The 26,058-nt window shown below is 35.0% G+C and overlaps 1 protein-coding gene across 4 annotated transcripts in view; it reads left to right on the top strand.

Moving 5' to 3' along the window:
* Positions 1 to 24,505, top strand: part of LOC105480799 (gamma-aminobutyric acid type A receptor subunit alpha1) — a 56,053-nt gene extending 31,548 nt beyond the window's left edge. For all 4 annotated transcript variants that reach the window (XM_011739970.2, XM_011739969.3, XM_011739971.2 and 1 more), the window contains 4 exons: positions 6,474 to 6,617; positions 15,811 to 15,963; positions 20,213 to 20,415; positions 21,659 to 24,505. In XM_011739970.2, coding sequence (XP_011738272.1) covers positions 6,474 to 6,617; positions 15,811 to 15,963; positions 20,213 to 20,415; positions 21,659 to 21,970 — 812 coding nt within the window. In that variant the 3' untranslated portion in view covers positions 21,971 to 24,505. The remainder of the gene's footprint in view (positions 1 to 6,473; positions 6,618 to 15,810; positions 15,964 to 20,212; positions 20,416 to 21,658) is intronic.
* Positions 24,506 to 26,058: the final 1,553 nt, after the last annotated feature.

Raw genomic sequence — 26,058 nt, 5'->3', positions numbered from 1 at the left:
CTGTTCTCACTAGACAGGCAGTCTAAATGACTATTTTGGTGAAGATATGATTCATAGAAGAATAACAGTGGTAGTGTAGGAAGACAGAAAGTAAAGAAAATAGCAAAAGGCCTTCGGGTTCCTAGCAGCATCAGTCCTGGAGAGAGAATTTTATTTATAAATTCCATTTTGTACTGAAACTCAAAGATAAACTACTTCAAAAACTCTAGCTTAAACAGAGTTTAACTCCCTTAAACTCTGTTTAAGGGTAACTCCCTTCTCCCTGCTCTTTTTTTTTCCCCAATTTAACATACATTATTTAATATGAACTATTATGTTTTCTCCTGAATAACAGACCCATTTGTAATAATGATAATACGTACTATATGTTACTTACATGTCATAGAGTATATTAAATATTTGCACATTTACAAGTTCATCTAAATCACAACATAACCTTACAGTTAGGAAGATCATATGCCATAGTTTGCCTGGGACAGTACTGGTTTAAGCCTAATATACTGGCATAATTTTTTTAAGAGGCAAGGTCTTGCTCTGTTGCCATGGCTGGAGTGCGGTGGCACATCATGACTCACTGCAGGCTTGACCTCCTGGGCTCAGGCAATCCTTCTGCTTTAGGTTCCTGAGTACCTAGGATACAGACATGTGCCACCATGCCTGGCTGGTTTGTAACCTTTTTGTATGGTTGTGGTATAGACAGGGTCTAGCTATGTTGCCCCATCTGTCTTATACTCCTGGTCTCAAGTAAACCTTCCACCGTGGCCTCCCTAATTTCTGGGATTACAGGCATAGCCACAGTGTCCAGCCTGGTATAAATACTCATAATTCCCCCTTTTATCTTAAAAAAGTCCTAATTTGGAAAATGAACTGCATATTTTTAATGTTCATTCAGGAATGTTTTCAGCAGTGAGAATAGCTGAAAAAAGGAGAGTTTATCATTTTATATAAGATATGTGAAAGTGAATGTTGATAGATTTCTGATTGGTTCAGCATCCTAACAAGGCCACTGTCTTCAGATGTCTTTAGATTTTCCTTCTCATCACAAGGTGACTGCTGTAACTCCAGCCATTGCAACTCTGTTCATGATAGAAGGTAATAGTTGGTAAAAATGAAAGGAGTAGTGCCTATGTAAGAAAAGATAGAAACTTTCCCTAAAATCCTAATAGAAATCTACTTACATCTCATTAATCAAATGTCTCACATTGCCACTGATATTTGCAAAGAAGACTGGAAGTAAATATTTTTAATTGGACACATTGTCAACCTGAAGAATATTGGAGGTATTTTAAGAAGAGATAGATGTATAGTGAGTAGAAACCCGTGTGTCATATAAGAAAATTGAAGCTAAACAAAATAAGTAAGCTGTTTTCCACCTCAGAGCCATGTGCTCTTTTCTTTGCCTGAATTACTCTTCCCTTGGTTCTTAGTATGGCTGACTTCTCTCTCTCCACACGTCGGCATAAATGTCATCTCCCTGATGACCTTATCGAAATTTGCTTACAGTCTCACCAGTCTTGTTGATCGCAATGCACATTTATTTTATACCATTTATCACAGCAATAATGATTCCTTTTATTTATTGTTTAACTTTTTATTGTCTGGAGACTATAACGTCATGAGAGAAGGACATATTTTGTTCAGCTTTTCCTAGCAGAAAGGCAAATACACTGTAGGTTCTCAGTAAATATTTATTGAATGGATAAAGGTTACAAGACTCAGGCTTTAAATGCCCCTTCACTGTTTTTGTTTTGTTTTGTTTTGTTTTTGTTTTTTTGTTTTGTTTTGTTTTGTTTTGTTTTGAGACGGAGTCTCGCTCTGTCGCCCAGGCTGGAGTGCGGTGACCGATCTCAGCTCACTGCAAGCTCCGCCTCCCGGATTCACGCCATTCTCCTGCCTCAGCCTCCCGAGTAGCTGAGACTACAGGCGCCCGCCACCTCGCCCGGCTAATTTTTTGTATTTTTTAGTAAAGACGGGGTTTCACCGTGTTAGCCAGGATGGTCTCCATCTCCTGACCTCGTGATCTGCCCGTCTCAGCCTCCCAAAGTGCTGGGATTACAGGCTTGAACCACCGCACCCGGCCTGCCCCTTCACTGTTCAGGCTTCAGAAAAGAGAGATGAAGACCTGTGGAGAATGAAACAGAGCAGACTAGACATTGAAGTGCAGGCTTTGATGGTCATGCTTAGTGGAAGGGAACACCATGGCTAGTCACCACTGCCTGGCATTGGCATGAGAAGAGGCAGGGGCAGTCCATTTGTTGTCCAGTCATTTCTCTGACCTGGCCTAATTAGCATATTTCAAAGGTGAAGAAACTGAGGCATGAGTGGGCTAAAAATATTTTGACTCATTTTTTTGAAGTAAACGTCTTGCCGAAATATCAGAGACAATAATAGGCAAGAGGAGTTTTCAATAATTTAGTGGAACAGTCTGTAATAAATGTTTATGAGTATTCTGAAGCAACCTCATCCATATAGTGATAAAATCTAAAGCTGAGAAGCAGTGTTTCTTACCATTCTCTATTAGATTCTGATTGTTAAGGCTAACTTAAACTTTCTACTGGTTATGGATAAAGCTCTCTTTATGAAGCCAGCTAACCCGAGGACAATGCGCGTGATACAACTGTGATCGTTTCACTGCTTTTGAGAAATATACCAAATAAGGCTTTGTTTCCAAAAGAAGAGATTTGGCTTACAGATTCTGACATAAAGACCTAGGCAAAAGCTGAATCTAGTAAGGCCTTAATATATGATTGGTTTTTTGACCAGTTATCTAAAACAGTGTATTATAAACACAGAGAAAGGAATGAGTCAAAATTTGAATGAATTCTGAACAATTTACAACTTTAGAAATCATTTTTTTTCATGTGGTTCATACATATGGAAACACAGAGACTCATAAAAGCAAAATGATAGTGTCAATTAGCAGCTCTCCTGATACTCAGTAATATGCGTTCCCAGTGTTTTACCACCACAGAGTTCTTTCATAACACCAATCAAAACCTTGTTGTCTTTTTCATTTTATTAATTAATGTTTTTGAGATAGGGTGTCTCTCTGTTGCCCAGGCTGGAGTGCAGTGGCACAATCATGGCTCACTGCTGGCTCAACCTCTTGGGCTCAAGTGATCCTCGTACCTCAGCCTCCTGAATAGCTGGGACTACAGGCACATGCCACCACACCTGGTTAATTTTTAAATAAATTTTTGTAGAGTCAGAATTTTGCCATTTTGCCCACACTGGTCTCGAACCCCTGGGCTCTATAGATCTGCTCATGTGAGCCTTAAAAAATGCTGTTACTGCAGAAATAAGCCACCATGCCCGGCCACCTTGTGGTCTTATTTTTAAAACTTTTTTGGGGGGCAATATAATTTATTTGAAATTGTAACTTAAAATTTTTGGCTAAGCAACTGAAGACTCTTTTTAACCTCACTTTTCTTATGCTGATGTCTCCAGTTGAGTACATTTTCATAGGAACTACTTTCTGGTTACTAAAATTTAAGGAAACAATAGGATGTATCATCTTTGCTAAGGCCTTAAGTATATCTGTATTCTCCATCTTAAAATACCAACTGGCATCATGTGAATCTACCCTTCATTTTGGAAGGTTCTCATGGAGAGACATGGATAATGAGTCATCTGCACCTTCACAATAATGTCATGCTTGTATTAGATGGCCTACACATTTTCATATGCAATGGTGCTTCTATGAAATTGCAAGAAATGAGACAGCAAAATTATATAAAATGAAAGGCAATGGTAACACATTTTTCCCCCTCTACAACTATATTAGCAGCTCAGTAACAACACATGACAGAGGATAAAAAGATAGGGTGCAGACATTGTTGCTAACGGCAGTGCAATATAAAAGCAAGAGTTTTAGTTTGCTGTGAAATGACACAAGATCTAGAATTGGTTTCATCAATAATTGCATGACCACCAAGTATCTTGCTTGGCTTATGAGAATCTATCTAATATACAGTTTTGCCTAGAAAAATACTTACAAAACACAATAAAGTCAAATGAATGATATCCTAAGTATTTATCTTGGTTTTCCCAGTTATTAGTAATGTCACCTTAAACAAGTCATTTTATTTTTTGCCTCAGTTTACCATCTGTAAAATGCAATTAAACTCTATGACTTTGAGGCATTTGCAAATTGAACATTCAATCATTCCGTATTACCATAAACTCATTATGTCTTCTTAGGTAAGACACTTCCATTAAAAAACAATTATTTATCATATTAAAAAATTACTGAATGTGGTTATCTACAAATTGTAAGCAATACAGTCCTTCTCAAACTACTGTGCTCTCCCTGCTTCTAAGAGATTTGTAAATCACATTTTACAGCCCTTCTAATAGACGTAGTACTCCTACTATACACAATGGTGAAATGCTTTCATTTTTAAGACTGTGAGGATAACCACAATTAAAAAGGAAAAGCAAAGATAAATTCAAATTATTTATGTCATACTTTTACATGTCCCATGAACCACTAAATTAAGTTTTAGTTCATTCTCTTAAACTTATGGAAAATTTTGTTTTTAAAAACCATCTGATTATAAATTGATGCAGAAATGATGTTGGAACTGGCAGGCTACCCTTGTAAAATCGGGGAACACTGGCTACATTTTTCTGCATCACTCACCTCAGCAAAAAGTATTCACGTTAGAAGTTTTGTTTTTGGGACTGAGAGGCATGGCTCACATCTTTTTTCAGAAAGCCTTATTTTCATGTAAAAAAGCAACCACAGTTTTACACCCCATAATATTTTATCTGGGGAAAAGGTGTATTGGACAGAACACAAAAGCCTGGTTATTTAAGTGGGGATTGAGTCAAACAGAGGTGCATTATGACTTTTATGAGCCATAGGCACTTGTGCCTTTGGAGGCCATTCCTCCAGGAAGAAAATTAAAATTATTTCACGACTGAGTTGCTACAAAAATGAATATAATCCAGATTATATTATATTCACTTTATCTTTGGATTTCAAAATAAATTAAAATATTTTTGTGGCCTCCTAAAAGTATTGAGGGCCTTGGGCCCTGTGCCTAATGGAGAAGTTGGCTGTTGGCCAACGAGTCAAGCTCTTATCATAGGCCAACATTTACTATGATGCCTTCCCCTCAAAAACACTGGAAACAGCTTGCTTTTTCTAATGTGATATTTTCATAAGTTTTAAACCTCATTCTGTATCTAAATAGAAGAAAGGATGTACTATCATTCCAACGAAATGGGTGTTATAGGACTAGAAATCAGAGAAGGTATGGAATTCCTTCTTCTCTTTCTCTCTCACTCTATACAATCTCTCCCTCCAAACTGTGTAAATTATCTATCAGAATTATGACCTAACCTCTCATTAAGAGATGGCCAAGTTCAAAGTGACATGGCAAATAAAAATGATTGAGAAGAAGAGCTATAGAATGTAACTCACCATCATGGAAAATATCTATGAGAAGGATAATCAATAGAAAAGAGGAGAGTAAACTGAGACTTGCTAATGTACATGCAGCAAAATATCCAGTGATTTTTACATTTATCATGACCTTTGCATTTATCATGACCTTTTCCTGGCTTAACAATAATTTGGACCAAAGCTACTGCCTCTAACCTCATTTCATCTCCCATATGCTTCACTCTAGTCAAACTGGTCTTCCTCAAACTAGTCAAGCTTTTATCTGCAATAGAAGAAAACACTTGTGAGGCTGAGACAGGAAGATTGCTTGAACCCGGGAGGTGGAAATTGCAGTGAGTCAAGATGATGCCACTGCACTCCAGCCTGGGTGACAAGAGTGAAACTCCATCAAAAAAAAAAAAAAAAAAAAAAAAAAAAAAGGAGAAGGAAGGGGAGTGGAAGGGGGAGAGGGAGTGGAAGGGGGAGTGGGAGTGGGAGGAGGAGAAGGAGAAGGAGAAGGAGAAGGAGAAGGAGAAGGAGAAGGAGAAGGAGAAGCTTGTTAGTTTGTCTGTTGGGCAAACTCTTCCCCAAGATTTTCACATGTATCTGCCCTATATATGTATAAATGTCACCTCCTTTGAAACGACTCTGTCTGAGCCCCTTACCTTACTTAGGATAAGTCTCCATCCCTTCATTCTCTATCCTTTCACTTGGTTGTGTATGACTCTATCACACTTATCTCTACTTGAAATTGCATATGCTTATATGTTTTTGTCCCCACTGTTACAAATGCATATTCCGTAAGATAAAGAACTTTTGTTCTTATGTTCACTACTGTATCCCCAGCACAATATTTTGTCCTTTGCAGATCCTTATAACCATTTGCTGGAAGAGTGAATAAATGACATAAAAAAAATCTGAAAATGTGTTTTAGTTTTTGTAAATTAAGGGATGAGAGCCCTTCTTTCCTAGCCTGCCCTCTGGAACTATGATATAGAAAATGTGAAGCTGATAAAAGGTACTAACTAAATAAGAGAATTGAAGTGGTAAAATATATGGGTTATTTTCTACTGTTTCCTTTTAGATGCTTATACAAGAGCAGAAGTTGTTTATGAATGGACCAGAGAGCCAGCACGCTCAGTGGTTGTAGCAGAAGATGGATCACGTCTAAACCAGTATGATCTTCTTGGACAAACAGTAGACTCTGGAATTGTCCAGTCAAGTACAGGTAAGTATGATTTTGTTACTTCAGATATGCAGGAAGAAGCAGAAAAATATTTTGTGAGAACTCAATGAGTCATTCAGTAACACAAGTCTAGGAGAGAAAACATTTCACTAAATTGGGCATCCATTGAGCTGGGAAATAATGTAAACACAGTAAACCTGTGACCTTGGACATGTCATTTAATGCCTCTTGACCTCTCTTTCTGTTTGTTTGTTTGCAAATTGAGAAATTGGTTATATGTGATTACTGTAGCACAGCAGGTAGCTATGTGAACTCTTAGAGATGAACATCTGGGTTAAATCCTTACTCCTCGACCTTGTCAGTTGTTTGTAGCCCCCTTGCAGGGTGGTTGGAAGAAATACATTAAATTCATAGAGAGCACTTATCACAATTCCTGACACATAAACAGCTTTTCATAAATAACTATTTGTATAGTCTAGGCTCCACTTATTACCATTAGTTAATGAATTTTGCCAAATTTGTAGCGGTGATTATTACACGTAGGACATCAAAAAGCCAATTGTTCTACAATTTCATTTGTATCTCTAACCAAGCATCTTCCACAGCTAAAGCCAACAGAGTCATAACCACATTATTGATCACTCCATGTGGGAATTAAAAGTAGATGGCATGCCATCCTTTTTAGTGTAGTAACTGATTTACTAATTCTATACTCAGAACTAGACCAGACACTATGGAAAAGCTGGACTCACATCTTTCATGTTGTTTCAAACAATGAGATAAAAGTTTTGTTATTCAAGTATCCATTTTGTGCTATCTGAAATGTGATCATTAGACCAGATAATTGTAAATAAAAGCTGGACTCAAGCAATTAGAAAAATATATGTCCCACAAAGCCTATTATTTACTGAAAACTTTAACAAGGGTCAACAATTACTTTTTCAAAATTATGTCTTTCAAAATTTAAGTTGATTTTATTCACTGTTATTTGTGATTTCTAAGGAAACATGATGTAGTAATAAATAAGAGGAGTGGTGCTAAAAAACTTCTTCCTCTGATTTCAGGCTTTATATTTGGAGCCTCACAAGCATAACACATTCAAATAATAGGTCAACCTCTCTTACTGTGATTATTAGATAAGTTCAGATTAACAGGATCTGTCTTTTGCTTGTTTTAAAGCCCCTGTTGCTAGCCTAGAAGCTTAAATGTTTATGTCTTTTATTTTTTAAAAAATGGAGACTGTTTTTCTTTTTTTCTTATTTCAAATCCAAGTGACATAGTGGAAAGGTCATAGGTTTTGTGGTGAGGAAGATGTGAACTCAAGTCCTGGTCCTGTCGCTTAGAAACCTTGTGACTTTGGGCAAGTCATTTGTTCACTTGGAAACTCTAGTATTGCCTAACTAATGACAGTCCTGTATTTTGTATTAAAGGTGAAATAATATAAAATATTGCAGAGTGTTATATAGTAGGCACTCAAAATGCTAAGTAAGAGCTGTTGCTGTAGTCCTGAAATATCCCAAAACATGAAAAATGCTCAAGATTTTTCCTTCTTACAACATACTATGTTGGAAAAAATACGAAAATAAGCTGTGTTCTGTGTTTACTTTTTAAAACTTGAATGTCATTATAAGCTGGATATAATGGTAGTCACTACAGACTAAATGATAGATAAGCTCAGATCTTGCTGTCATGGAACTTGAGGTCTAAGGGAAATTGAACACATAAACTATAATTATCAAAATTGGTAGTTTAAATGCTGTGATTAGCATGTGTTTTTTTGTGATGGAAGAGACCATATCTGTCTTCTGTATCCCTATTATTTTCTGTAGTAGTTGAGACATAGGAGGCATTGAACAAATATTTTTAATTAATGAATAAAAAGTGAATCCAGCCTAAGATGATCTAGGAAGGATTGTTGCAGGGGTTGACTTTTCATTTTGTTAGTTGGAATATATTGGGGGGTAAATAATCACTCTCTAGGATCCAGGCAGATCACATAATGCACACATAACTTTTCCTCAAGGAAATCTCCATCTATTTTTGTTAGAAAGGAAGTTGGAGAATGTTGGGAAACAATTCAAATGCAGTAGTATGCAAGCCATAGTGCAAATATGTATGAAGTCTCAAAGGTTGCTTAGAGGAGGAAATATTCCTACTCTAGTTTTAGCTTTAACAACCTTAGTCATGTTACGATAGCCTTCTTTATGCCTGAGATCCCATGTGTTCAAAATTAGAGGCTTAGTCAAAATAATGGAGGCCTTCCTCACCTTTGGCTTTCAAAGGATTCAACCTATCTACATTCTGGATACTCAGAAAAAAAATATGCAGTCATTCAATAGAATGAGAGACAGTGGCCCAACCCATTGCCACCTATGAGGGTAGACCTCTTGGTTGGGTCCATTAGAAGTAATCATTCTGTGCTAGAGCAGTAAGTTCACCTACATAAAATAAAAGCTTTTTCCTGTCACCACATAGTGAGTATTGGTGGGTAAGAAGAAGAATGAGCAAATTCTCAAATGGAAGCTCAGTTTGATATATGTTTCAACTCCACAATAACACACTGTATTACACTTCCTCTGGGGCCACTTTAGCTCACCAAGAATCCACCTTGATAGATTTCAGTAGAAAGAAACAGAGACCTTTGTGTAAGGGCTGCAGTGCTGTATTTTACATCTCTTTGTGGAGCCCTGAAAACATTAAAATAAATGACCTTGAGTACCATTACCTCCCTGTTTCTGCCAGAAGACTAAAGAATGATGGTGAGAGAGAACACACACATTGAGAATGACTAAATAAAAGACATCTTCTTCTACTTTAAAATTATCCCTGGCGAGAGAATCATTCGATCCCCTTGGTAGTTTATAAAGTGTTGTCCTATTTGCCTGCCACCAACACATGTGAGAACAAACACACAATCCTACTGACCTCTTTGAGGTCAAAATATTTTCTAAATCACTTCATTAACATAAGAGGGAAAAAGATGGAAATCCTAGCACAATATTTGAATTTCTAGTTCAGTACAAATACATTAGAGGTACAATTTCTTCCTTGGATTCTGCCATTAAATTTAGGAAAAGAATATTTAGTTAGAGCCTCAGTTTTAAGTGCACTTACTCACCTGGCAGAAAAATACTATTTGACAGAGTATATGGCAGAGAAATAAGCAAATGGGAAAGATGATCCAGTTGGTTTTCAAATCCAATGTGTCTTTATTATTCATTTGTTTGTCCATGTATTCCTTAAATTGCTTGTTCATTTACTGTGTCTGACACAGTGACTGGACTTGAAGAAGAGAGTTGAAAGGCACAAATCCCCTGCCCTTCAGAAGCTCTTAGTTGAGGGAGATAAATAGCTAACATGCATTGGCATTGTTCTATTCTTCATATCCAATACTCACAAAAATCCTAGAATTTAGGTAATATTATTATCCCCATTTTACAGATGGGATATATGGGGGCCCAGAGAAGTTTAAACATTATTCCAAGGTCACACAGCTGGGAAGTGGCAGAACTAGGATTTGAACCTGCAGGGTATGTACTCTCAACTATATGTCATACCAATAACAGGCATCAGAGACACATAAGATGTGGAAGCATATTTGTTAAGAGTATGAACCCTGAAGTTATACTACAAAGATTTCAATGCTGGTTTTGCAACTTAATTACTGTGTGACTTTTGACAAGTCTTTTAATTTTTCTGTTTTTTTTTTTTTTTGTATATATCTTTTTCATGAGCTATTGTGAAATGGAAATAAAGAAATGTATGTAAACTGCCTAGAAGAGTATCTGGTTTGTAAAATGTATGCACTAAGTGTCCGATATTACTATTAATAATAAGAGTAGGGCTGGGTGCAGGGACTCATGCCTGTAATCTCAGCACTTTGGGAGGCTGAGACAGGCAGATCAGATCACTTGAGCCCAGGTGTTCCAAACCAGCCTGGGCAACATGGAGAAATCCCATCTCTACAAAAAATTAAAAAATTATCTGGCTATGGTGTTGCAAGTCTGTAGTCCCAGCCACTTGGGAAGCTAAGGTGTGAGGATCACATGAACCCAGGGAGGTAGAAGCTGCACTGAGCCGAGATTGCACCACTGCACTCCAACGTGGGTGACAGAGTGAGACTCTGTCTCAAAATAGTAATAATAAAGCTAGTATAAGGGAACTACATGATGGCATAAAGGAAGAAGAAGTCATTTCTACTTGATATGTTGAGGGTGGCATAACCCCTTGCTTCTTTCCACCCTCACCACATTATCCTTTCTAAGTAATTTTTAAGGAGAGCCCATGCAAAAATTACTACAGTGACTTAAGGACATGAAATATAACTTATAAAGAAAAATAAAATAATTCAATTGGGTGTGAAGCATAATATCAGTGTCCAGAAAACAATAATAAGGTAATGCCATGCAATGTTTTAAAAACACACAATGATGACTACAAGTTCTCCATATTTACCTAAATAAATTTGATTATAATAAAATTTGGTAAGTTTGGTGAAAAAGAAAGTTTCTTCTGAATGACTATTGTTAATCCTTAAAAGAGATGACTAAGAAACGTCGTAGGATTCTCTTTTTTGGACACAGAGTCTTCTCTGCATGAGTTGATGTGATGATGATCCTGAAGGATCAATATAATAAGAAAAACAACTGTCTTCTTTGACTAAGGAGTAACAATGGTGATCAGCATTCATCCAAAGAGCCAAGGGGCTTCCATTTATAAAGACTAGTACATGGTCTCCAGAGAAATAATTTTAACTATAGAATGCAAGTTCTGGGGGCAGGGGGAAAGGACTTCTGTGGTCATTTGGTCAAATCATTTATATTTCAAATGAGGACATGGCCCCAGCAAGGCTAAATGATCTAGAGCTACGATCAGTGTCCCCTTATCTCTATTTAGAATCTCTGAAGCAATTAAAAAACATAACTACCACTTTTGCAATAATATTCTTGATAGAAAAATCATTTTGCAATATTAGTATCCATAGAAAACATCAAGTTTAGAATATACTTGCAAGGAAAATGACAGCTTCACAAAGAATCAATGTTCAATACAATTTTGTTGAATGACCAAGTCGGTTGATTCTCTGAGCTAGAGAGAGAATACATGTCTGTGTTTTTAATCTTCATGCTGTAAATCTCCATAGAAATCGAATTTTTAAAAAGTACTTTCACTCATATTATGTAATTTTATCCTCACATCATCCTAGGAGACAGTTAAGTTAAATACTATTAATTGGACAAATCAGGAAACTGAAGCCAAATGAACCCACACAAGGTATTTACCTTCAAGTAACTAATATATGAGAAAGCAAAGATTGAAATCCAGGTCTAAACAAACCTATAATGCTGTTTTGGAAAATGATATTAGTTTCCTTTCTTCCACTCTCCTTAATTTTGTATTGCAATATATCAGAAATATTGTCACATCTAATTTAAAAGCTTCCTTCAGGGTTAAATAAACTGCAAGAATATTTGAATTACAATTCTCCTAGACTGTTGAATTAGAGGAAAATAATTTGACATGCTTTGTGCATAAGCACTTGATGTCTAGACATATTATTTCAATCCAATTTAGGTGACTGGGTTTTTTGTTTTTGTTGTGTTTTTCTTTCATTTTAAAGCTATTACAACATGATTCTGATATTGCTCCCCTTTTCTTCCTTATTTGAAAGTTTTGTGCCAACACTCTTAAAATTGTATTTAATTTAGGAAAAGGTTTCAAGACATTGGAATATCTTCTATTTCTCCTGTAATCTGTTAGGGAAAAAGTTGTTTATAAAACAAATATAATGTCAAGTAATAGCTCTTCAGAGCTCAAAAAATTATATTCTTTTCAGGATCTTTGCAAAAATGTCATGTTGAGAACAACAAAAGATAATGGAATGTATACACACACTCATTTTTCTGACATTATATAAAGATGAATTTTTTTTTCTTTGAGCTGGTGACATTTTGCAGGCTGCAATGGAATGAATTGTTAGGAATAATAATGCACGCCCCTGAGATGGTGAAGTGTAGCATGGGTATGTCCACACAGGACTATATTTCAGTAGTGTTTTGGGAAAATTGTTTGTCTACATTTTTCTAAAATCTGGATCACTTCTTTCTTTTCAAATGACCTTAAAGGTGTCACTAGAGGAACACACAGAAAATAATGAGAAATTAATCTGGTAACATTCCATTTGTCCTTTAAAAGAAAGATGCTTGTGCATTTTGTTTTGATTGAGTGACTGTAAGCCTCAGTGGATCCATTTTCACTATAGGCAGGTATTAAATACCGAGGATATGGCCGGTCATGCTACATAACCAAATAACTATTATTCTCTTTAATTAGCTTTCAGTTTGGTGGGAGGGGTATGTGTAGTTAAATAACTAAAATGCAAAGTATGAGATATTATAAATATAAACAAGAGTTGTAAAGTTGAACAAAGTAAGTGTTCAGTAAAGGGCAGGTGCTATTATCAATAACAATTAATAATGAAATCAGGCATAAGTACATAGATAACTTCCTGCTAGAGAAAACAGGATGTGTTATTCTACCAACACTTTTATGAATTCTGATTGAGGAGAAACGTGAAGAAAATGGAGAAACAAACTAAAAAAAATTTTTTTAACATTTTAACATGGTTACATAGTATCATCTTAATTAGAGCCATTATTCTTTTTTATCCCAATATTGTGCTTCTGACTGTTTTGTAAACAAGAAAACTAAGAATAAGAGAGTTTAAGTGAGTTACCAAAAGCTACACAGCAAGAAAATAGCAGATCTGGGTTTTGAAGTCAAATTCATTTGCTTCCAAAAACTAATACATTTTGTTCTATAGGACAATAATTTCTATTCCACTGAGGACCTGGTACTTGGGCTGGAACCAGCCTATAGACAAGCAAAATATTCAGCTGCAGAAGATAAGTAGAGTTTTGTAGGCCAATATATTGAGATGTTGAGGTGTTTGAAGAGACAAGGGAATTCAGTGCATATTAGAGCTATGCTATACATAGTCTTAAACACAGATTAGGAAGTTTGCTTATTGTTACTTTGTAGAACTGGAGTCAGTTTATACTGTCACACAAGAGAGGGGCAACTGTTTGCTACTGGCCTCTAGTGTATAGAATCCAGCAATGCTGCTAAACATTCTACAATGAATAGGACAGCCACCTTCAATAAATGATTTTCTATTCAAAATCGTCAATAGTGCTGAGGTTGAGAAAGTCTAATGTTGCTAGTTGGACTCCATTAAGATATTTTAAGTTAAAAAAAAGAGTGGCAGAATTGCACATATGAAAGATCACTCTACATCAAAATTTAGGAAAAATTGGAGTTAGGATGTGACTAGAGCCAAACAAGAAACAAAGAAGGCACGAAGGACTGGAGGCAAACAAGACACAGTCTACAAGGGAAATAAGCACAGTGACCATGAGGTCAGAAGAGATAGAAGCAGTGATGATGCCCAGGTGAAACTGAAATTGTGATGATCAGCTGACTCCTTCCTCTCTCTTTCCATAGCACTATCTAACATCCAGTGATTAATTCCTGGTTTGTAGCTTGAGTGAACTGACCAATGATAGTGCCACTAGTTAAGAAAGGATCTCAGTGAAGAAGCAGCATTGCCGCATGCTGGTCATTCTTTTGCAGAAAAAGTTAGCTATGAGAGTTTTGGACAAATCTAATTGGTGGTGTCAATGAAAAACCAGCATCTGTGGGATGAGATATTGTCTAGTGTAGTTTTGGGAATACAGATTAACTGTTAGTTATTTTGAAGATGTGGTCACTTACAGATGTAAATTTTGTAGCCATCTGCACATCTAGACAAAGATGACACTAGAAGCAGGGGTGAGAGGAAGAACTCCTTGTTACAGACAAGAGAAAGTAAGGAAGAGAGTTGAGGGCAGAATTATACCTCATTTTCTTCAGGAATCCCTACTTTTACTTTGAAGAAAAATGAAAAGAGTGGCCCAACAGATATAAAGAATTTGATAAATAATTTTTATTGAAATAATCAATGAGTGAGCAAAATAGATGAAAAATGAGATATAAAATGAAAATAGAAATCAAGAGTGTACTATCAATAAGGCCAGGACAGGCATTACTTAAAGCTGTGAAGAAGGTGTGTAGCCAGCTCCAGCTCCAAGACTGAGAAAAGGGCTTTAATTATAAAGATTAACAGGTTCTGAACAGTGGTAGTCACGTGATAGGGGCTGAGGTCAGAGGCACATAGACTGAGATAAAAATGTTAGGTCAAGTAGGGAGAAGTTTGGAGAAGAAAGGAAGGAGAAAGGTGAGTTCTAAAGAGAATGGTGCTTTCCTAGCCATAACACGTCTGTTTTTCTCCTATCCATCCACAGATAATTAACCCTATGTTCTGAGTGAATAAGGCTAAACAATTCTAAGATTTTTAACTGAGAAAGTGTAAAGCAAAAAGAGAAACAATAAGACCCTCCTGCAATTCGGGTTGTGTGGCTACTGCTTTATACCTCTAACTGAAGTCAGAATTTGGAGTATTTAAGGACCTTGGAGAGCACCTAACTAGACCATTGTTTCCCACATCAGTCTAGGAACTGGGACAAACTCAAAAGCTGGTTATAAATATACAGATTTTCCTGGCCATTCAAAGAATGGTTTGTAAATCTAGTTGGGATTTGAAGAACTGCATTCTTCAAAAGTTTCCCAGGTGATCCTGGAAAATAAATTCTGAGAAACAAAAGGTTCTAGCCCACTGTCTTTATTTTGTAGATCAGACCATGCTAAATTACTCATCTGATGTCAAAGAGATACTTAATGCAGTGCTGGAGCTAAAATTAAACTGTCCTGACATACACACAAAAGCTTCTTCAGTAGGTATTGTGGATCTGCTCTGTAACGGACACACTGGAGACCCATTTTCTGTTTCTGACCCATTGGTCTATGTCACAGGGTTTAGCATTTTGCTTTCTCCATCAGTTTAAGGATTGGAAAGCCAGTCTTTAAATATAAACTCAAGTTTGTTCCTTCAATATGTGATGTATTTGAATTAAGAGGTAAGAATATCTTTAAAGACTCTGGCACCTCAGTCATTTTACTGTGGGTTAAGTATGTTTCTTTTATTTTCCGGATAAAAACTTTCTTCTCCAAGAACTGGATGTCACATGGAGAAAGGATGTGTCTAACTCTCAGACGTTTGATACTCATAGTAAATCTCAGAGATTACTTTTTTTCCAAGGTCAAATTGCTCATCTTTCTTGTCTGTTTTTCTTCTCAGGAGAATATGTTGTTATGACCACTCATTTCCACTTGAAGAGAAAGATTGGCTACTTTGTTATTCAAACATACCTGCCATGCATAATGACAGTGATTCTTTCACAAGTGTCCTTCTGGCTCAACAGAGAGTCTGTACCAGCAAGAACTGTCTTTGGTAAGTGCCAATCAAGATACACACCCAAGGAAAGGTATGGAGGATAAGTTATGTCATATCTGTGACATTGCAAAGAGAAATTAAAAAAAATTATACATTCAAATACGAAGTTCATACAACAGAAAGGTTCAAGAAATTGCCACCCTCATTATGGTATGTGGGTTTTTAAAAAAACCTTAATTTAACTAGCATGCTGTTTTAGTGTTTATGAATAGATAGTATTAATGAACATTTGATTTGATATTTTGAGATAAAAATGAAGTGAATCAGGCACAAAATGCATAATATTAAAAATACATAAATAAAAACTTAATATTTAAATAATATATTTGGAATATATAACATGAGTCACTGAGTTGTTCGAGAAGCTTAGAAAATATCAGCAGAACTACTTATTTACGTTCATAAAAAGCAGGGTTTCTTTAAGTAGGGAGAGCTAATTAATGACCATCGTATCAGTATGGGAATATGTCACTTTACCTGATGTGTGCACTTCTGTAGAGTTACATGCATTCATTTTTTCTATTATGATATTTTTAATGATCTACATGCTTCAAGTTAAGAAATATAATTGAGTATTGTTTAAAGGGTAAACAACCTTTTACTAATATGAAGACTTATTTCCTTATGCATTATTTTAGAGTGTGCATTTGATATGAAAAGATATTTCCTGCCTATATCCCAGTGTACTATCTCAACTGTATTTTACAGACTGATAAAAATGAAAGATTCCAATACAATATCTTCTAGACACAGAATGCAGTAGTGAACTGAACACAAACCACCACTCTCCTTATGAAAATTGCATTCTGAAGCTTAAAATTGAGTAATCATAAAATCAAATACTTTTATACTAGGCACTATTCTATACAATTAGCCTATATTACTTAACCATAAAACAAATTCTGTCTGCCATTATTCTTTCTGGTTTTAAAAGTGAAATCTATGAAACAACAGATTAAGTAATCTGCCCATAGTTAGGAGCTATTAGATGGAGCCAGGACTAAGACCCTAGCATTTAGCTCTGGAGTGTGTTCACCTAATAACAATGCTGTATCATCACCTCTGAGCTATCCTGCTGCAATGAAAATAATTGAAATGGGAGTATTGTGGTTAACTTCATTTGAAAATCACAACTACATATTTATTGGTTAAAGGTGCAATTATCAAGGTTCATTCCACAAATATCAACTAGGCACCTGCTGTTTTTAAGAGCTGTGCTAAAGGATAAAAGCCTTAAGAAGCTTATAGTCTAAACTGAGGATTATTCACCTGAAGAAATTCCTATGATATCATCTTTCAATAATATGTAGTGTATGAAAAATCAGTTATCTCAGAAAAAAAAACAGGACTCTGCTACAAGTACCAGAAACGTGTATTTTCTTCTGAACTTGGCAATATGCTTCTAGATTGGCAAACACCAAGTCATTGCTCTGACAATAGCCTAAGCATATAGCTAAATTAATATTCAGAATAATTGCAGCTGCAGAACAAAAGAACAGTTCATTGCATACTCATTCTTTCCCATTACCACGTGTCAATATGAACTAGCAATGAAGTCGCTGAAGACTAAGTCTTGTTAAGATGCTTATATCTGTGTGAGTATGCCTTTTTCTCACCAGGAAATTAAAAAAATAAATGCAGGACATATTTATGTTTTGTTTTATTTTAGTTTTGTAGTCTGAGTACAACACTATATTGAAAAAGGTTATTTTAAAAGGTGATATTCCCCTTCCCACACCAACAAATTCTACTCTTTTGATTTGAAAATTATTTACAGCATTTCAGATGGTGTAGGTCAGAAAATATTGCTATTAACTTTTCCAGCAATCTTATACCTCAACAGACTCATGGCCTTTGATGAACATAACTATATGTTTGTAAACTTAGTTGTGACAAGTATTTCTGTGTTTCAAGTTTTATGTTTCTAATATTTTAAGTTCACTAGAGTCACGAATACAATTTTCTAGACTTTTCACCTTTTAACATTTATTTTGTACACGTTTCTATGCTTTTTAGTTTGACCTCAGCACATTTTTTTTTTCCTGATCTCTGTGAGATGCCTAGAAGGATCATGTGGATTTAAAAAGAATAAAAGAACCAACCAAACAAAAGTTGTACTTGTTAGTATAACCATTTATTAAAAGACATCCAGAATGAAACAAGGTTGCAGTCTATCTTACGCCTTAAAAGACCATATTCTTGGTTTTCCATGCTGTCTCTCATTTGGAGGCAATGTGGTCACTTAATTTTGCTGCCAAATACATCCAAGTTTGAGATTCAGTCTCACCACCTACCAGCTGTATGGCATTGGCAAATTTACTTCCTCTTATGGAGCTTCAGTTGTCTGTTAAATGAAAGTACAAGGAAAGGAAAGTAATGCTGTTTTTTTTAAAAGTGAGACAAATAAAATAAAATATATACATTGTCAGGTTCGGTACTTGGAACTTAAAAGCTGTTCAACAAATCTATGTTCTTTCTCTTTTCCTATAACAGGAATTGTATTTTCCTATGGCACAAATTGTATCTTTATGTTAATCTTCTTAACTGCTCTTAATTTATGGACACATTTGGTTTAAAAATACCCATTCCCACATTACTTCTGACAGCTGACTACATAAACCAAATTTATTTTAAAGAATTGAATTTATTGTAGTAGAGATTTATCAAAAAAGACTAAAGTTGTCAATTATAATAGTCATTAGTTTTGCCCTTATTATCAGGCTAAGTGCTAAACACTTCATTGCATTACCTTACTTAATATTCATAATAGCCCTCCGAGTTAAACTTATTAAATCAACTTACAAGAAAAAAATTTGATAAACCCCAGAAGCTCAGGATTTTAAGGCAATATTCTCAAGGTCATTCAGCAGTTATAGAACAGGGATTTGAAATTCGGTTGCCCTGAATTTTAATTACCCTAATATTTGCTAAAGTTAATATTGACATGTAAATTCAGGAGCTTGAATTTACATGTCATTGCATTTAATCCTCATGATAGTCTTTTGAGTGAGTGAGCAAAAATGTCCTTCTCCTAGAATTTCAGCAATGGTATAGACACTGGAGAGAATGAAAGACAAGTCATCCCTTTTATAGATATGGGGACAGAGATTCCTACAAGTTAAATCACTTAGCAGAGGTCATAGAGCTAAGTGTTAGGGCTGAGACTAGTCACTGGAAGAGGTTAGAATTATTTCTAAAATACGTGGCCTGATCCACCCTGAATGGGTAACTGTGAACTGTTTTTTTAAACATTTTCAAATGGTTTAAAGGGAACCTGACAGCATTATACTTTTGTACTGAGTATAGTGCATTACATATAGCAGGTTGACAGTATTTGGTAAGTGAACATTAGAGGGTATCATCTTTCTCATACTAACTTATATAATTGTGTAAGTAAATCAAAATGGGCTAACTTGAAAACTTATTTGAATAGAGGACATTTTAATCACTAGGGGTGGATTTGCAGAGTAGGAAAGATGAGGCAGCCTTATCAGAAAGAAAAAAAGATTGTAACATTTGAACAATTGTGTTCAAATGTTGGTACTGCTACTTCTTAGCTGTGTATTCTCTAGCAAGTTTCATAAACTGTATTATTATATATATGTGAGTGTGTGTATATGTGTATGTATATGAGACACACATGTCTCTATCTATATATGTCAGATTTAGGAATTTCTTTAAAAGTGTAGCTATTTTTGAATCAGGAAAGATAGTGTAAAACCATGAGTCAATAATGTGGCAATTATCCTCAAATTGTTCAATTATCTATAAATTATCAAAAAGTTATTGGCTTCCTGTTTGATATATTTGGGGCACATAGAATATTAAACAGAGCTGAGTATCCAGAAGTTGCTTGTGGATCACAGGCAGTGAAGATCTGTGATTTCTAGATCAAGAACTAGGTTCAGTGAGGAATATTATTTCTTGCCTTACCCAGGACACCCATGTTCAAAGTGCTAATTTAAAGGAACTTACTATTTTCTTAACAGCGCCTCAATAGCAGAGAATTTTATTCCTACAAGATATCTTCCTCAGCGCTGCCATTCCATGAATCACAGACCACACCGGAGTTAAATTAAGACTTGTCAATTCCAAACCAAAATAAGATGATCTAGAAACCAAATTCTGTCATGATACTGTTGATTTCCTTTTGTTCAAGTAGGCTGTCCTATCATGGTGAAATTTCATAGTATGAACTGGCATCACGTATGGTTGTTGTTTTTTGTTTTTTGTTTTTCCCTTACAGGAGTAACAACTGTGCTCACCATGACAACGCTAAGCATCAGTGCCAGAAACTCCCTCCCTAAGGTGGCTTATGCAACAGCTATGGATTGGTTTATTGCAGTGTGCTATGCCTTTGTGTTCTCAGCTCTGATTGAGTTTGCCACAGTAAACTATTTCACCAAGAGAGGTTATGCATGGGATGGCAAAAGTGTGGTTCCAGAAAAGGTAAATCCTTTAATAGTCACTGTAGTACATCACTATTATGTCTCTTTAAACCTATGAAATGGTATGTTTGGGTCTGTGGTCTTGGATGGAGTATGCAGAATAATAAGGATTCTTTTTTTCTTATGTCATAAACAATTAAGTGCCATGATAATTTCGTTATTGCTAAAGGGAGAGGTCATTCAGGTGAATAGATGTATGAAGTGGAGGAGATAAAGGAGAGAGAGTTAGGCGAACATTTCTAGTCAAATATGCTTTCCTGTGGTTTCTCTTGATTTGAGAACAGTTTTGATAAACCTAATATTAGGAGCAAATAAACTTACTCAAATCCTTTATTTACCAAGTGCATTATAATTTTGTAACTTGAAAGTTATATTCTTTTGGTTATTTTCTGAGCCTAATCATTTGGTCATAAATGTATAACCATAATGACTCAATTAAATTAAGTTTGCCACATGAACCATCCCTAGTTCTCCGCAAAGTCAAGGGCAGGCACATTTTCTCTTTCCAAAATAGACATATGCTTTAGGGATCATAACACACAGAAAATGACCAAGAAATGCCTCATGGTAGAAAATGTTCAAGTTGAGAATACTGCTGCTTCCCTCAATTAGAACCTATTACACAGTATGGATTTTATGTCACAGCTTGGGAGGATAACTCCATTTGTGGAGTTTGAAGAACAAGCATGTCAAAATGCAAGTAAACTTTGGGATGCTATGATGAAGAGCAAAGACAGAGACAAAGAGATTTTAAGATGTTTAGAAATAATCTAGAAGGAGTCACTTGACAGCAGCTTTTCTGAAACTTGGTTCTACCGAATATTAGTTTCTTAAGATACTCCCTGAAAATTCAGTTCTATGTTGATGCCCTCTTGAATATTGCTACATACTGTATTTCCTGGTCACAGCATATTAAAGGGGCTTAGAAGTTCTATAGTAAATAAATTGTTTTAACTGTGTTCATCCCATAGTTACACAAATGCATTAGATAAGAAAATCTTCTGTAGTGGTAACATTGACCATATTTGATAAAATCTAAGGGGCTGCACTTCTTGATGACAAAAGGCTATTAAATACTGTCTACATTTTTAATTTATTGTAATAAGACAGGCATACATTATGTTTTTAAATTCTTAAATAAGGCACAGATTTAGGTTGCAAAATTAGGGCCACCTTGCTCAGCAACTTATACTTTTGCTTCTCACTGTTTACTAAACAAAATGCATTACTCTTTCTTTCTACAGCCAAAGAAAGTAAAGGATCCTCTTATTAAGAAAAACAACACTTATGCTCCAACAGCAACCAGCTACACCCCTAATTTGGCCAGGGGTGACCCAGGCTTAGCCACCATTGCTAAAAGTGCAACCATAGAACCCAAAGAGGTCAAGCCCGAAACAAAACCACCAGAACCCAAGAAAACCTTTAACAGTGTCAGCAAAATTGACCGACTGTCAAGAATAGCCTTCCCGCTGCTATTTGGAATCTTTAACTTAGTCTACTGGGCTACGTATTTAAACAGAGAGCCTCAGCTAAAAGCCCCCACACCACATCAATAGATCTTTTACTCACATTCTGTTGTTCAGTCCTCTGCACTGGGAATTTATTTATGTTCTCAACGCAGTAATTCCCATCTGCTTTATTGCCTCTGTCTTAAAGAATTTGAAAGTTTCCTTATTTTCATAATTCATTTAAGAACAAGAGACCCCTGTCTGGCAGTCTGGAGCAAAGCAGACTATGCAGCTTGGAGACAGGATTCTGACAGAGCAAGTGAAAGAGCAAAGTCATGTCAGAAGGAGACAGAATGAGAGAGAAAAGAGGGGCAAGACGGTTCCAAGATACAAGAAAAAGTAGAAAAAAAAATAACACTTAACTATAACCCCTAGGTCATTTGTAGATATATATTTCCAAATATTCAGAAAAAAAGATACTGTATATGTCAAAAATATTTTTATGTGAAGGTGTTTAAAAGGATAAATTATAAATGTTTCATGAAGAAAAATCTTAAAAAAATCTATGTCTTTATTACACTATGGTGTGCTTATGTTTTTGTTTTGCTTTTTAAACTGATGTATAGCTTTAACATTTTGTTTCCAAAGCTGAAGATCCCCATTATTTCTCTTTGGAAAAAAAAATGCCTAACGCATTATTTTGTCATAAAACGCTCTTTTAAAATTCATGGAACTTTCATAGGCAAAGGTGCGGTTGCTCATTGTAGAGCACATTTAGTCCAATGAAGATAAATGCTTTAAACAGGTTTCTTCACTTTCATCTGAGCTTTTACCGCTGGACTCAAGGAAGAATAATTTTAACAGACATGTATACTCAATAGAAACTAAACTAAAATAATTTAAAAATATTCCCTTTTTCACCCTATTTTCAGATAGCACATGAGCCCAATACTCACTTAATTCTCATTATGAAGATGTTTTTAGAGGGGCAAAAATATTTTGCAAGCTCTGGAATTGTTGAATGTATTCTTTTATATAACTACATTAAAAGCTTTAGATTGAAATTTATGACTAGCCAACAAAAAATAGAATATATAAAAGATATATGTAAATATACAGCATGAGATTGTACATTTTTTACTTTTTTAAAATTGTGTTCTTAAAATATTGTGTAAGAATCACTGCTCTTAGCTGTTAGAATGTTGTTAAATGCTATGGAAATACATTTAGAACCTGCATTTAAGAACAGAACAGCAAGTAGGAACCACGTGGAACTTAAAACATATGGGTATGAAGTCCACATACGTAGACAAAACTTATAATTTCCAAACTGTTGTCTAGTATACAGTGATCAGTTGCTATCTGTTCAAGTCATGCCATACATTTCCCTATTTTAGACTATTGTAATATAGAAAGAAAATGGAAAGCATTAGTTGGAACTAGAAAATGAACTGTATATTATGCTATATTTGCTAACACCAACTATTTCAATAAGTGTTGTACCATATGTAGCATTAAATATAAAATACATAAAAGAATGTACAGAAAATAGCTTTTATTGAGTAATATTATTACATTTCATTTATACTGTAGCAATATATTTGTAGGTATACTATGTAAGGGCTTTAAATAAAAGAGGTCCATTAATACTTCCTTATAAAAATTCTAGTCTGTTTCATTACTGCCCAGATGTTTTAGAGATAAATATTTATGCAGAAGGTATTTTTGAAGTCTCCTTTTGTCTGATAGAGTTTAAAAGATATTTAAATTTAGTGTTCAGAATCCACAAGTCACGGTCTAAACACACTTAGAATACTACAGCATAAACCTGTTAGCATTATTGCCAAATAAGACAGTTGGGATCCAAACCCAAGTTTTGAGCAATGTTTTTCTCAAAAAGCTGCTATCCAATGATATAGGAAAATACACCGTGTTTTCCTAAACACACTTTTCTTTTTACATGTGCTTCATTGTTTGATTTGGTCCTGCCTAAATTTCACAAGCTAGGCCAATGAAGGCTGAATCAAAGACATTTCATCCACCAATATCATGTGTAGATATTGTGTATAGAAAATAAAATAAATTATGGCTCTAACTTCTGTGTTGCTGTTTATCTTGTTATTTTTCGGCGTTATCCTAATGTGTTTATTGAGAGCATTTTACCTTCCAGACTTCTCATGGCTAACTTTCGGTCTGTATTTTGCTCCTTAGATGTGAATATTTCTTATTAGTCTGCTTCCTGCTATGCAATGACTGCATTTCTATCATTTCTCAGTTTGTTAGTATATGTGGATAGTATTCTACTGTATAAATGATTGCAAAGTTTATCAAAAACAAATTATTCTATGTAGCTTTTCTACAGTGCTTTGCTAAACCATGTAGTACTAGTTAAGTCTTCCTTGAAAATAAAGATACACTCTTATAGGGGACAGTTCCTGTTTACTCCCAGGAAATTTTTTTAAAAGATGACACTGAATGTTTATTGCACTTTAGTGCAGTGAAGTGGCAATAAAAACTAACATGAATCAAAGGTTGTTTATGGCAGATGCATGTGTTGCTTTACGGAGTTTAGCAAAAGCTCTTAATTTTATGTCATACTGTATTCTACTACAATAATAAAGCTAACATTATTCAATAATAAAATGGAATACTTGACTTTCTTTTCATGTTTTGAAAGGACTTTTCATTGTTCTGTTTTAATGCATTTTTACATTAGAAGCACCTAAAAGTACCAACTGCTAGCAGGAATCTAGACCACTAGAAAGATACTAAAAATATTAATAGTATGAACCTAAACTATGATTTAGAAAAATTATTTATAATATAAAAATGAATTAAACACCAGGTTTCTGGTATTACTGGTAGCACTTTGAAATTTATGAAATATAAACATAAGAGAATGAAAATGCTGAAATGATCATGGAATTTGCTCATATGTATTGATAGCATAGGAAATTCATTTTCCATTCTATCCTGAGACACTGATTTAATTGTTTTGAGGTTGCATCTGATCATTGTCATTTTATAAGCTGTCCTGGTGACTCTCAGTATGTAGCCAAAGTTGTTACATCGTTAATACTTTTCATTTTAACTTAAATTCCTTAAGGTTTCCATAATCAGTCACATCAAGGTAAAAAAATACTTATAATCACAAAAAAGACAATAGAAAAATCATTTCAATGATAGGCATAAAACCATAATTGGTTTCTACACAACAGACCACATGAGACAAAATTTCTGTTTTAGATGATGGTCTTGCCAGAACAACATAAATTGTATCTTAACAAATAAAACCTACATATTCCCTAGTAATGACTCACAACTTTATAAAAACTCACAATTAAAAATCCTCCAACAGAATGATTTATTCAAATAAAACTGTCAACATAAACTAACTGAACCATCACATTTGTTGATTTCTGGGTTCTCATAAAAAATAATGCAGTGAATGATGACTATTTTGGCTATCAAACCAAATTCATGTCAAGGCTCACCACATAATTATCAAAGAAATAACAATAAGAAAGGGCTTGGCATTATTGCTGACCATCTGTTTGAAATTCATTGTACCAGTTATAACCTTCTGTTGGAGTTTACTGATATCTATCCAGCTCTTATGACCAGCAATAATAAACATCTAACTTGACTATATTATACTCACAATTCAGCAAAATAGTTTAACTTCAAACATTGATTTAATTTAATTTAACTAAATTCTACTAACACTTACTGAGTATTTTCCCTAGACTAAATACTGTACTTGATGATGGGGATGTAGATGTAAATATGGCCATTTTCCTTGCAAAAATAATGGTTATGTTGGGGAAGGAAAACAATCAAAGATAATAAAATAAGTATTATGATAAAGTAGAGGATGCTAACCAGTATGTAAAAGAAGTGCCTTGCCACTTTTCATAAGGCTAGCAAACTGGATTTGTAGAAACTAATGATGTTCAAGTTGAAACTTGAAGTATAAGAGGAATTGAAACCATCCTGTACCTGGACTATGAATAAGTGGACTTTGGATCTAATGCCAATTTTGTGAGTCGTTAGCCATTAAACCACAAACTAAACATTTGAAACCTCTAAGATCCCTCTAGCTACTGGGATAGATACTGAGTTTGCAGAGATGAAGATGACAATATAATCTTGGAAAGCTCAAAAGTTCATAGAGATTCAGAATGAATCTAAAATTA

The sequence above is a fragment of the Macaca nemestrina genome, chromosome 6 (assembly GCF_043159975.1).
Source record: "Macaca nemestrina isolate mMacNem1 chromosome 6, mMacNem.hap1, whole genome shotgun sequence".
NCBI classification, from domain to species: domain Eukaryota; kingdom Metazoa; phylum Chordata; class Mammalia; order Primates; family Cercopithecidae; genus Macaca; species Macaca nemestrina.
This window is presented reverse-complemented; position numbering and strand designations above follow the sequence as displayed.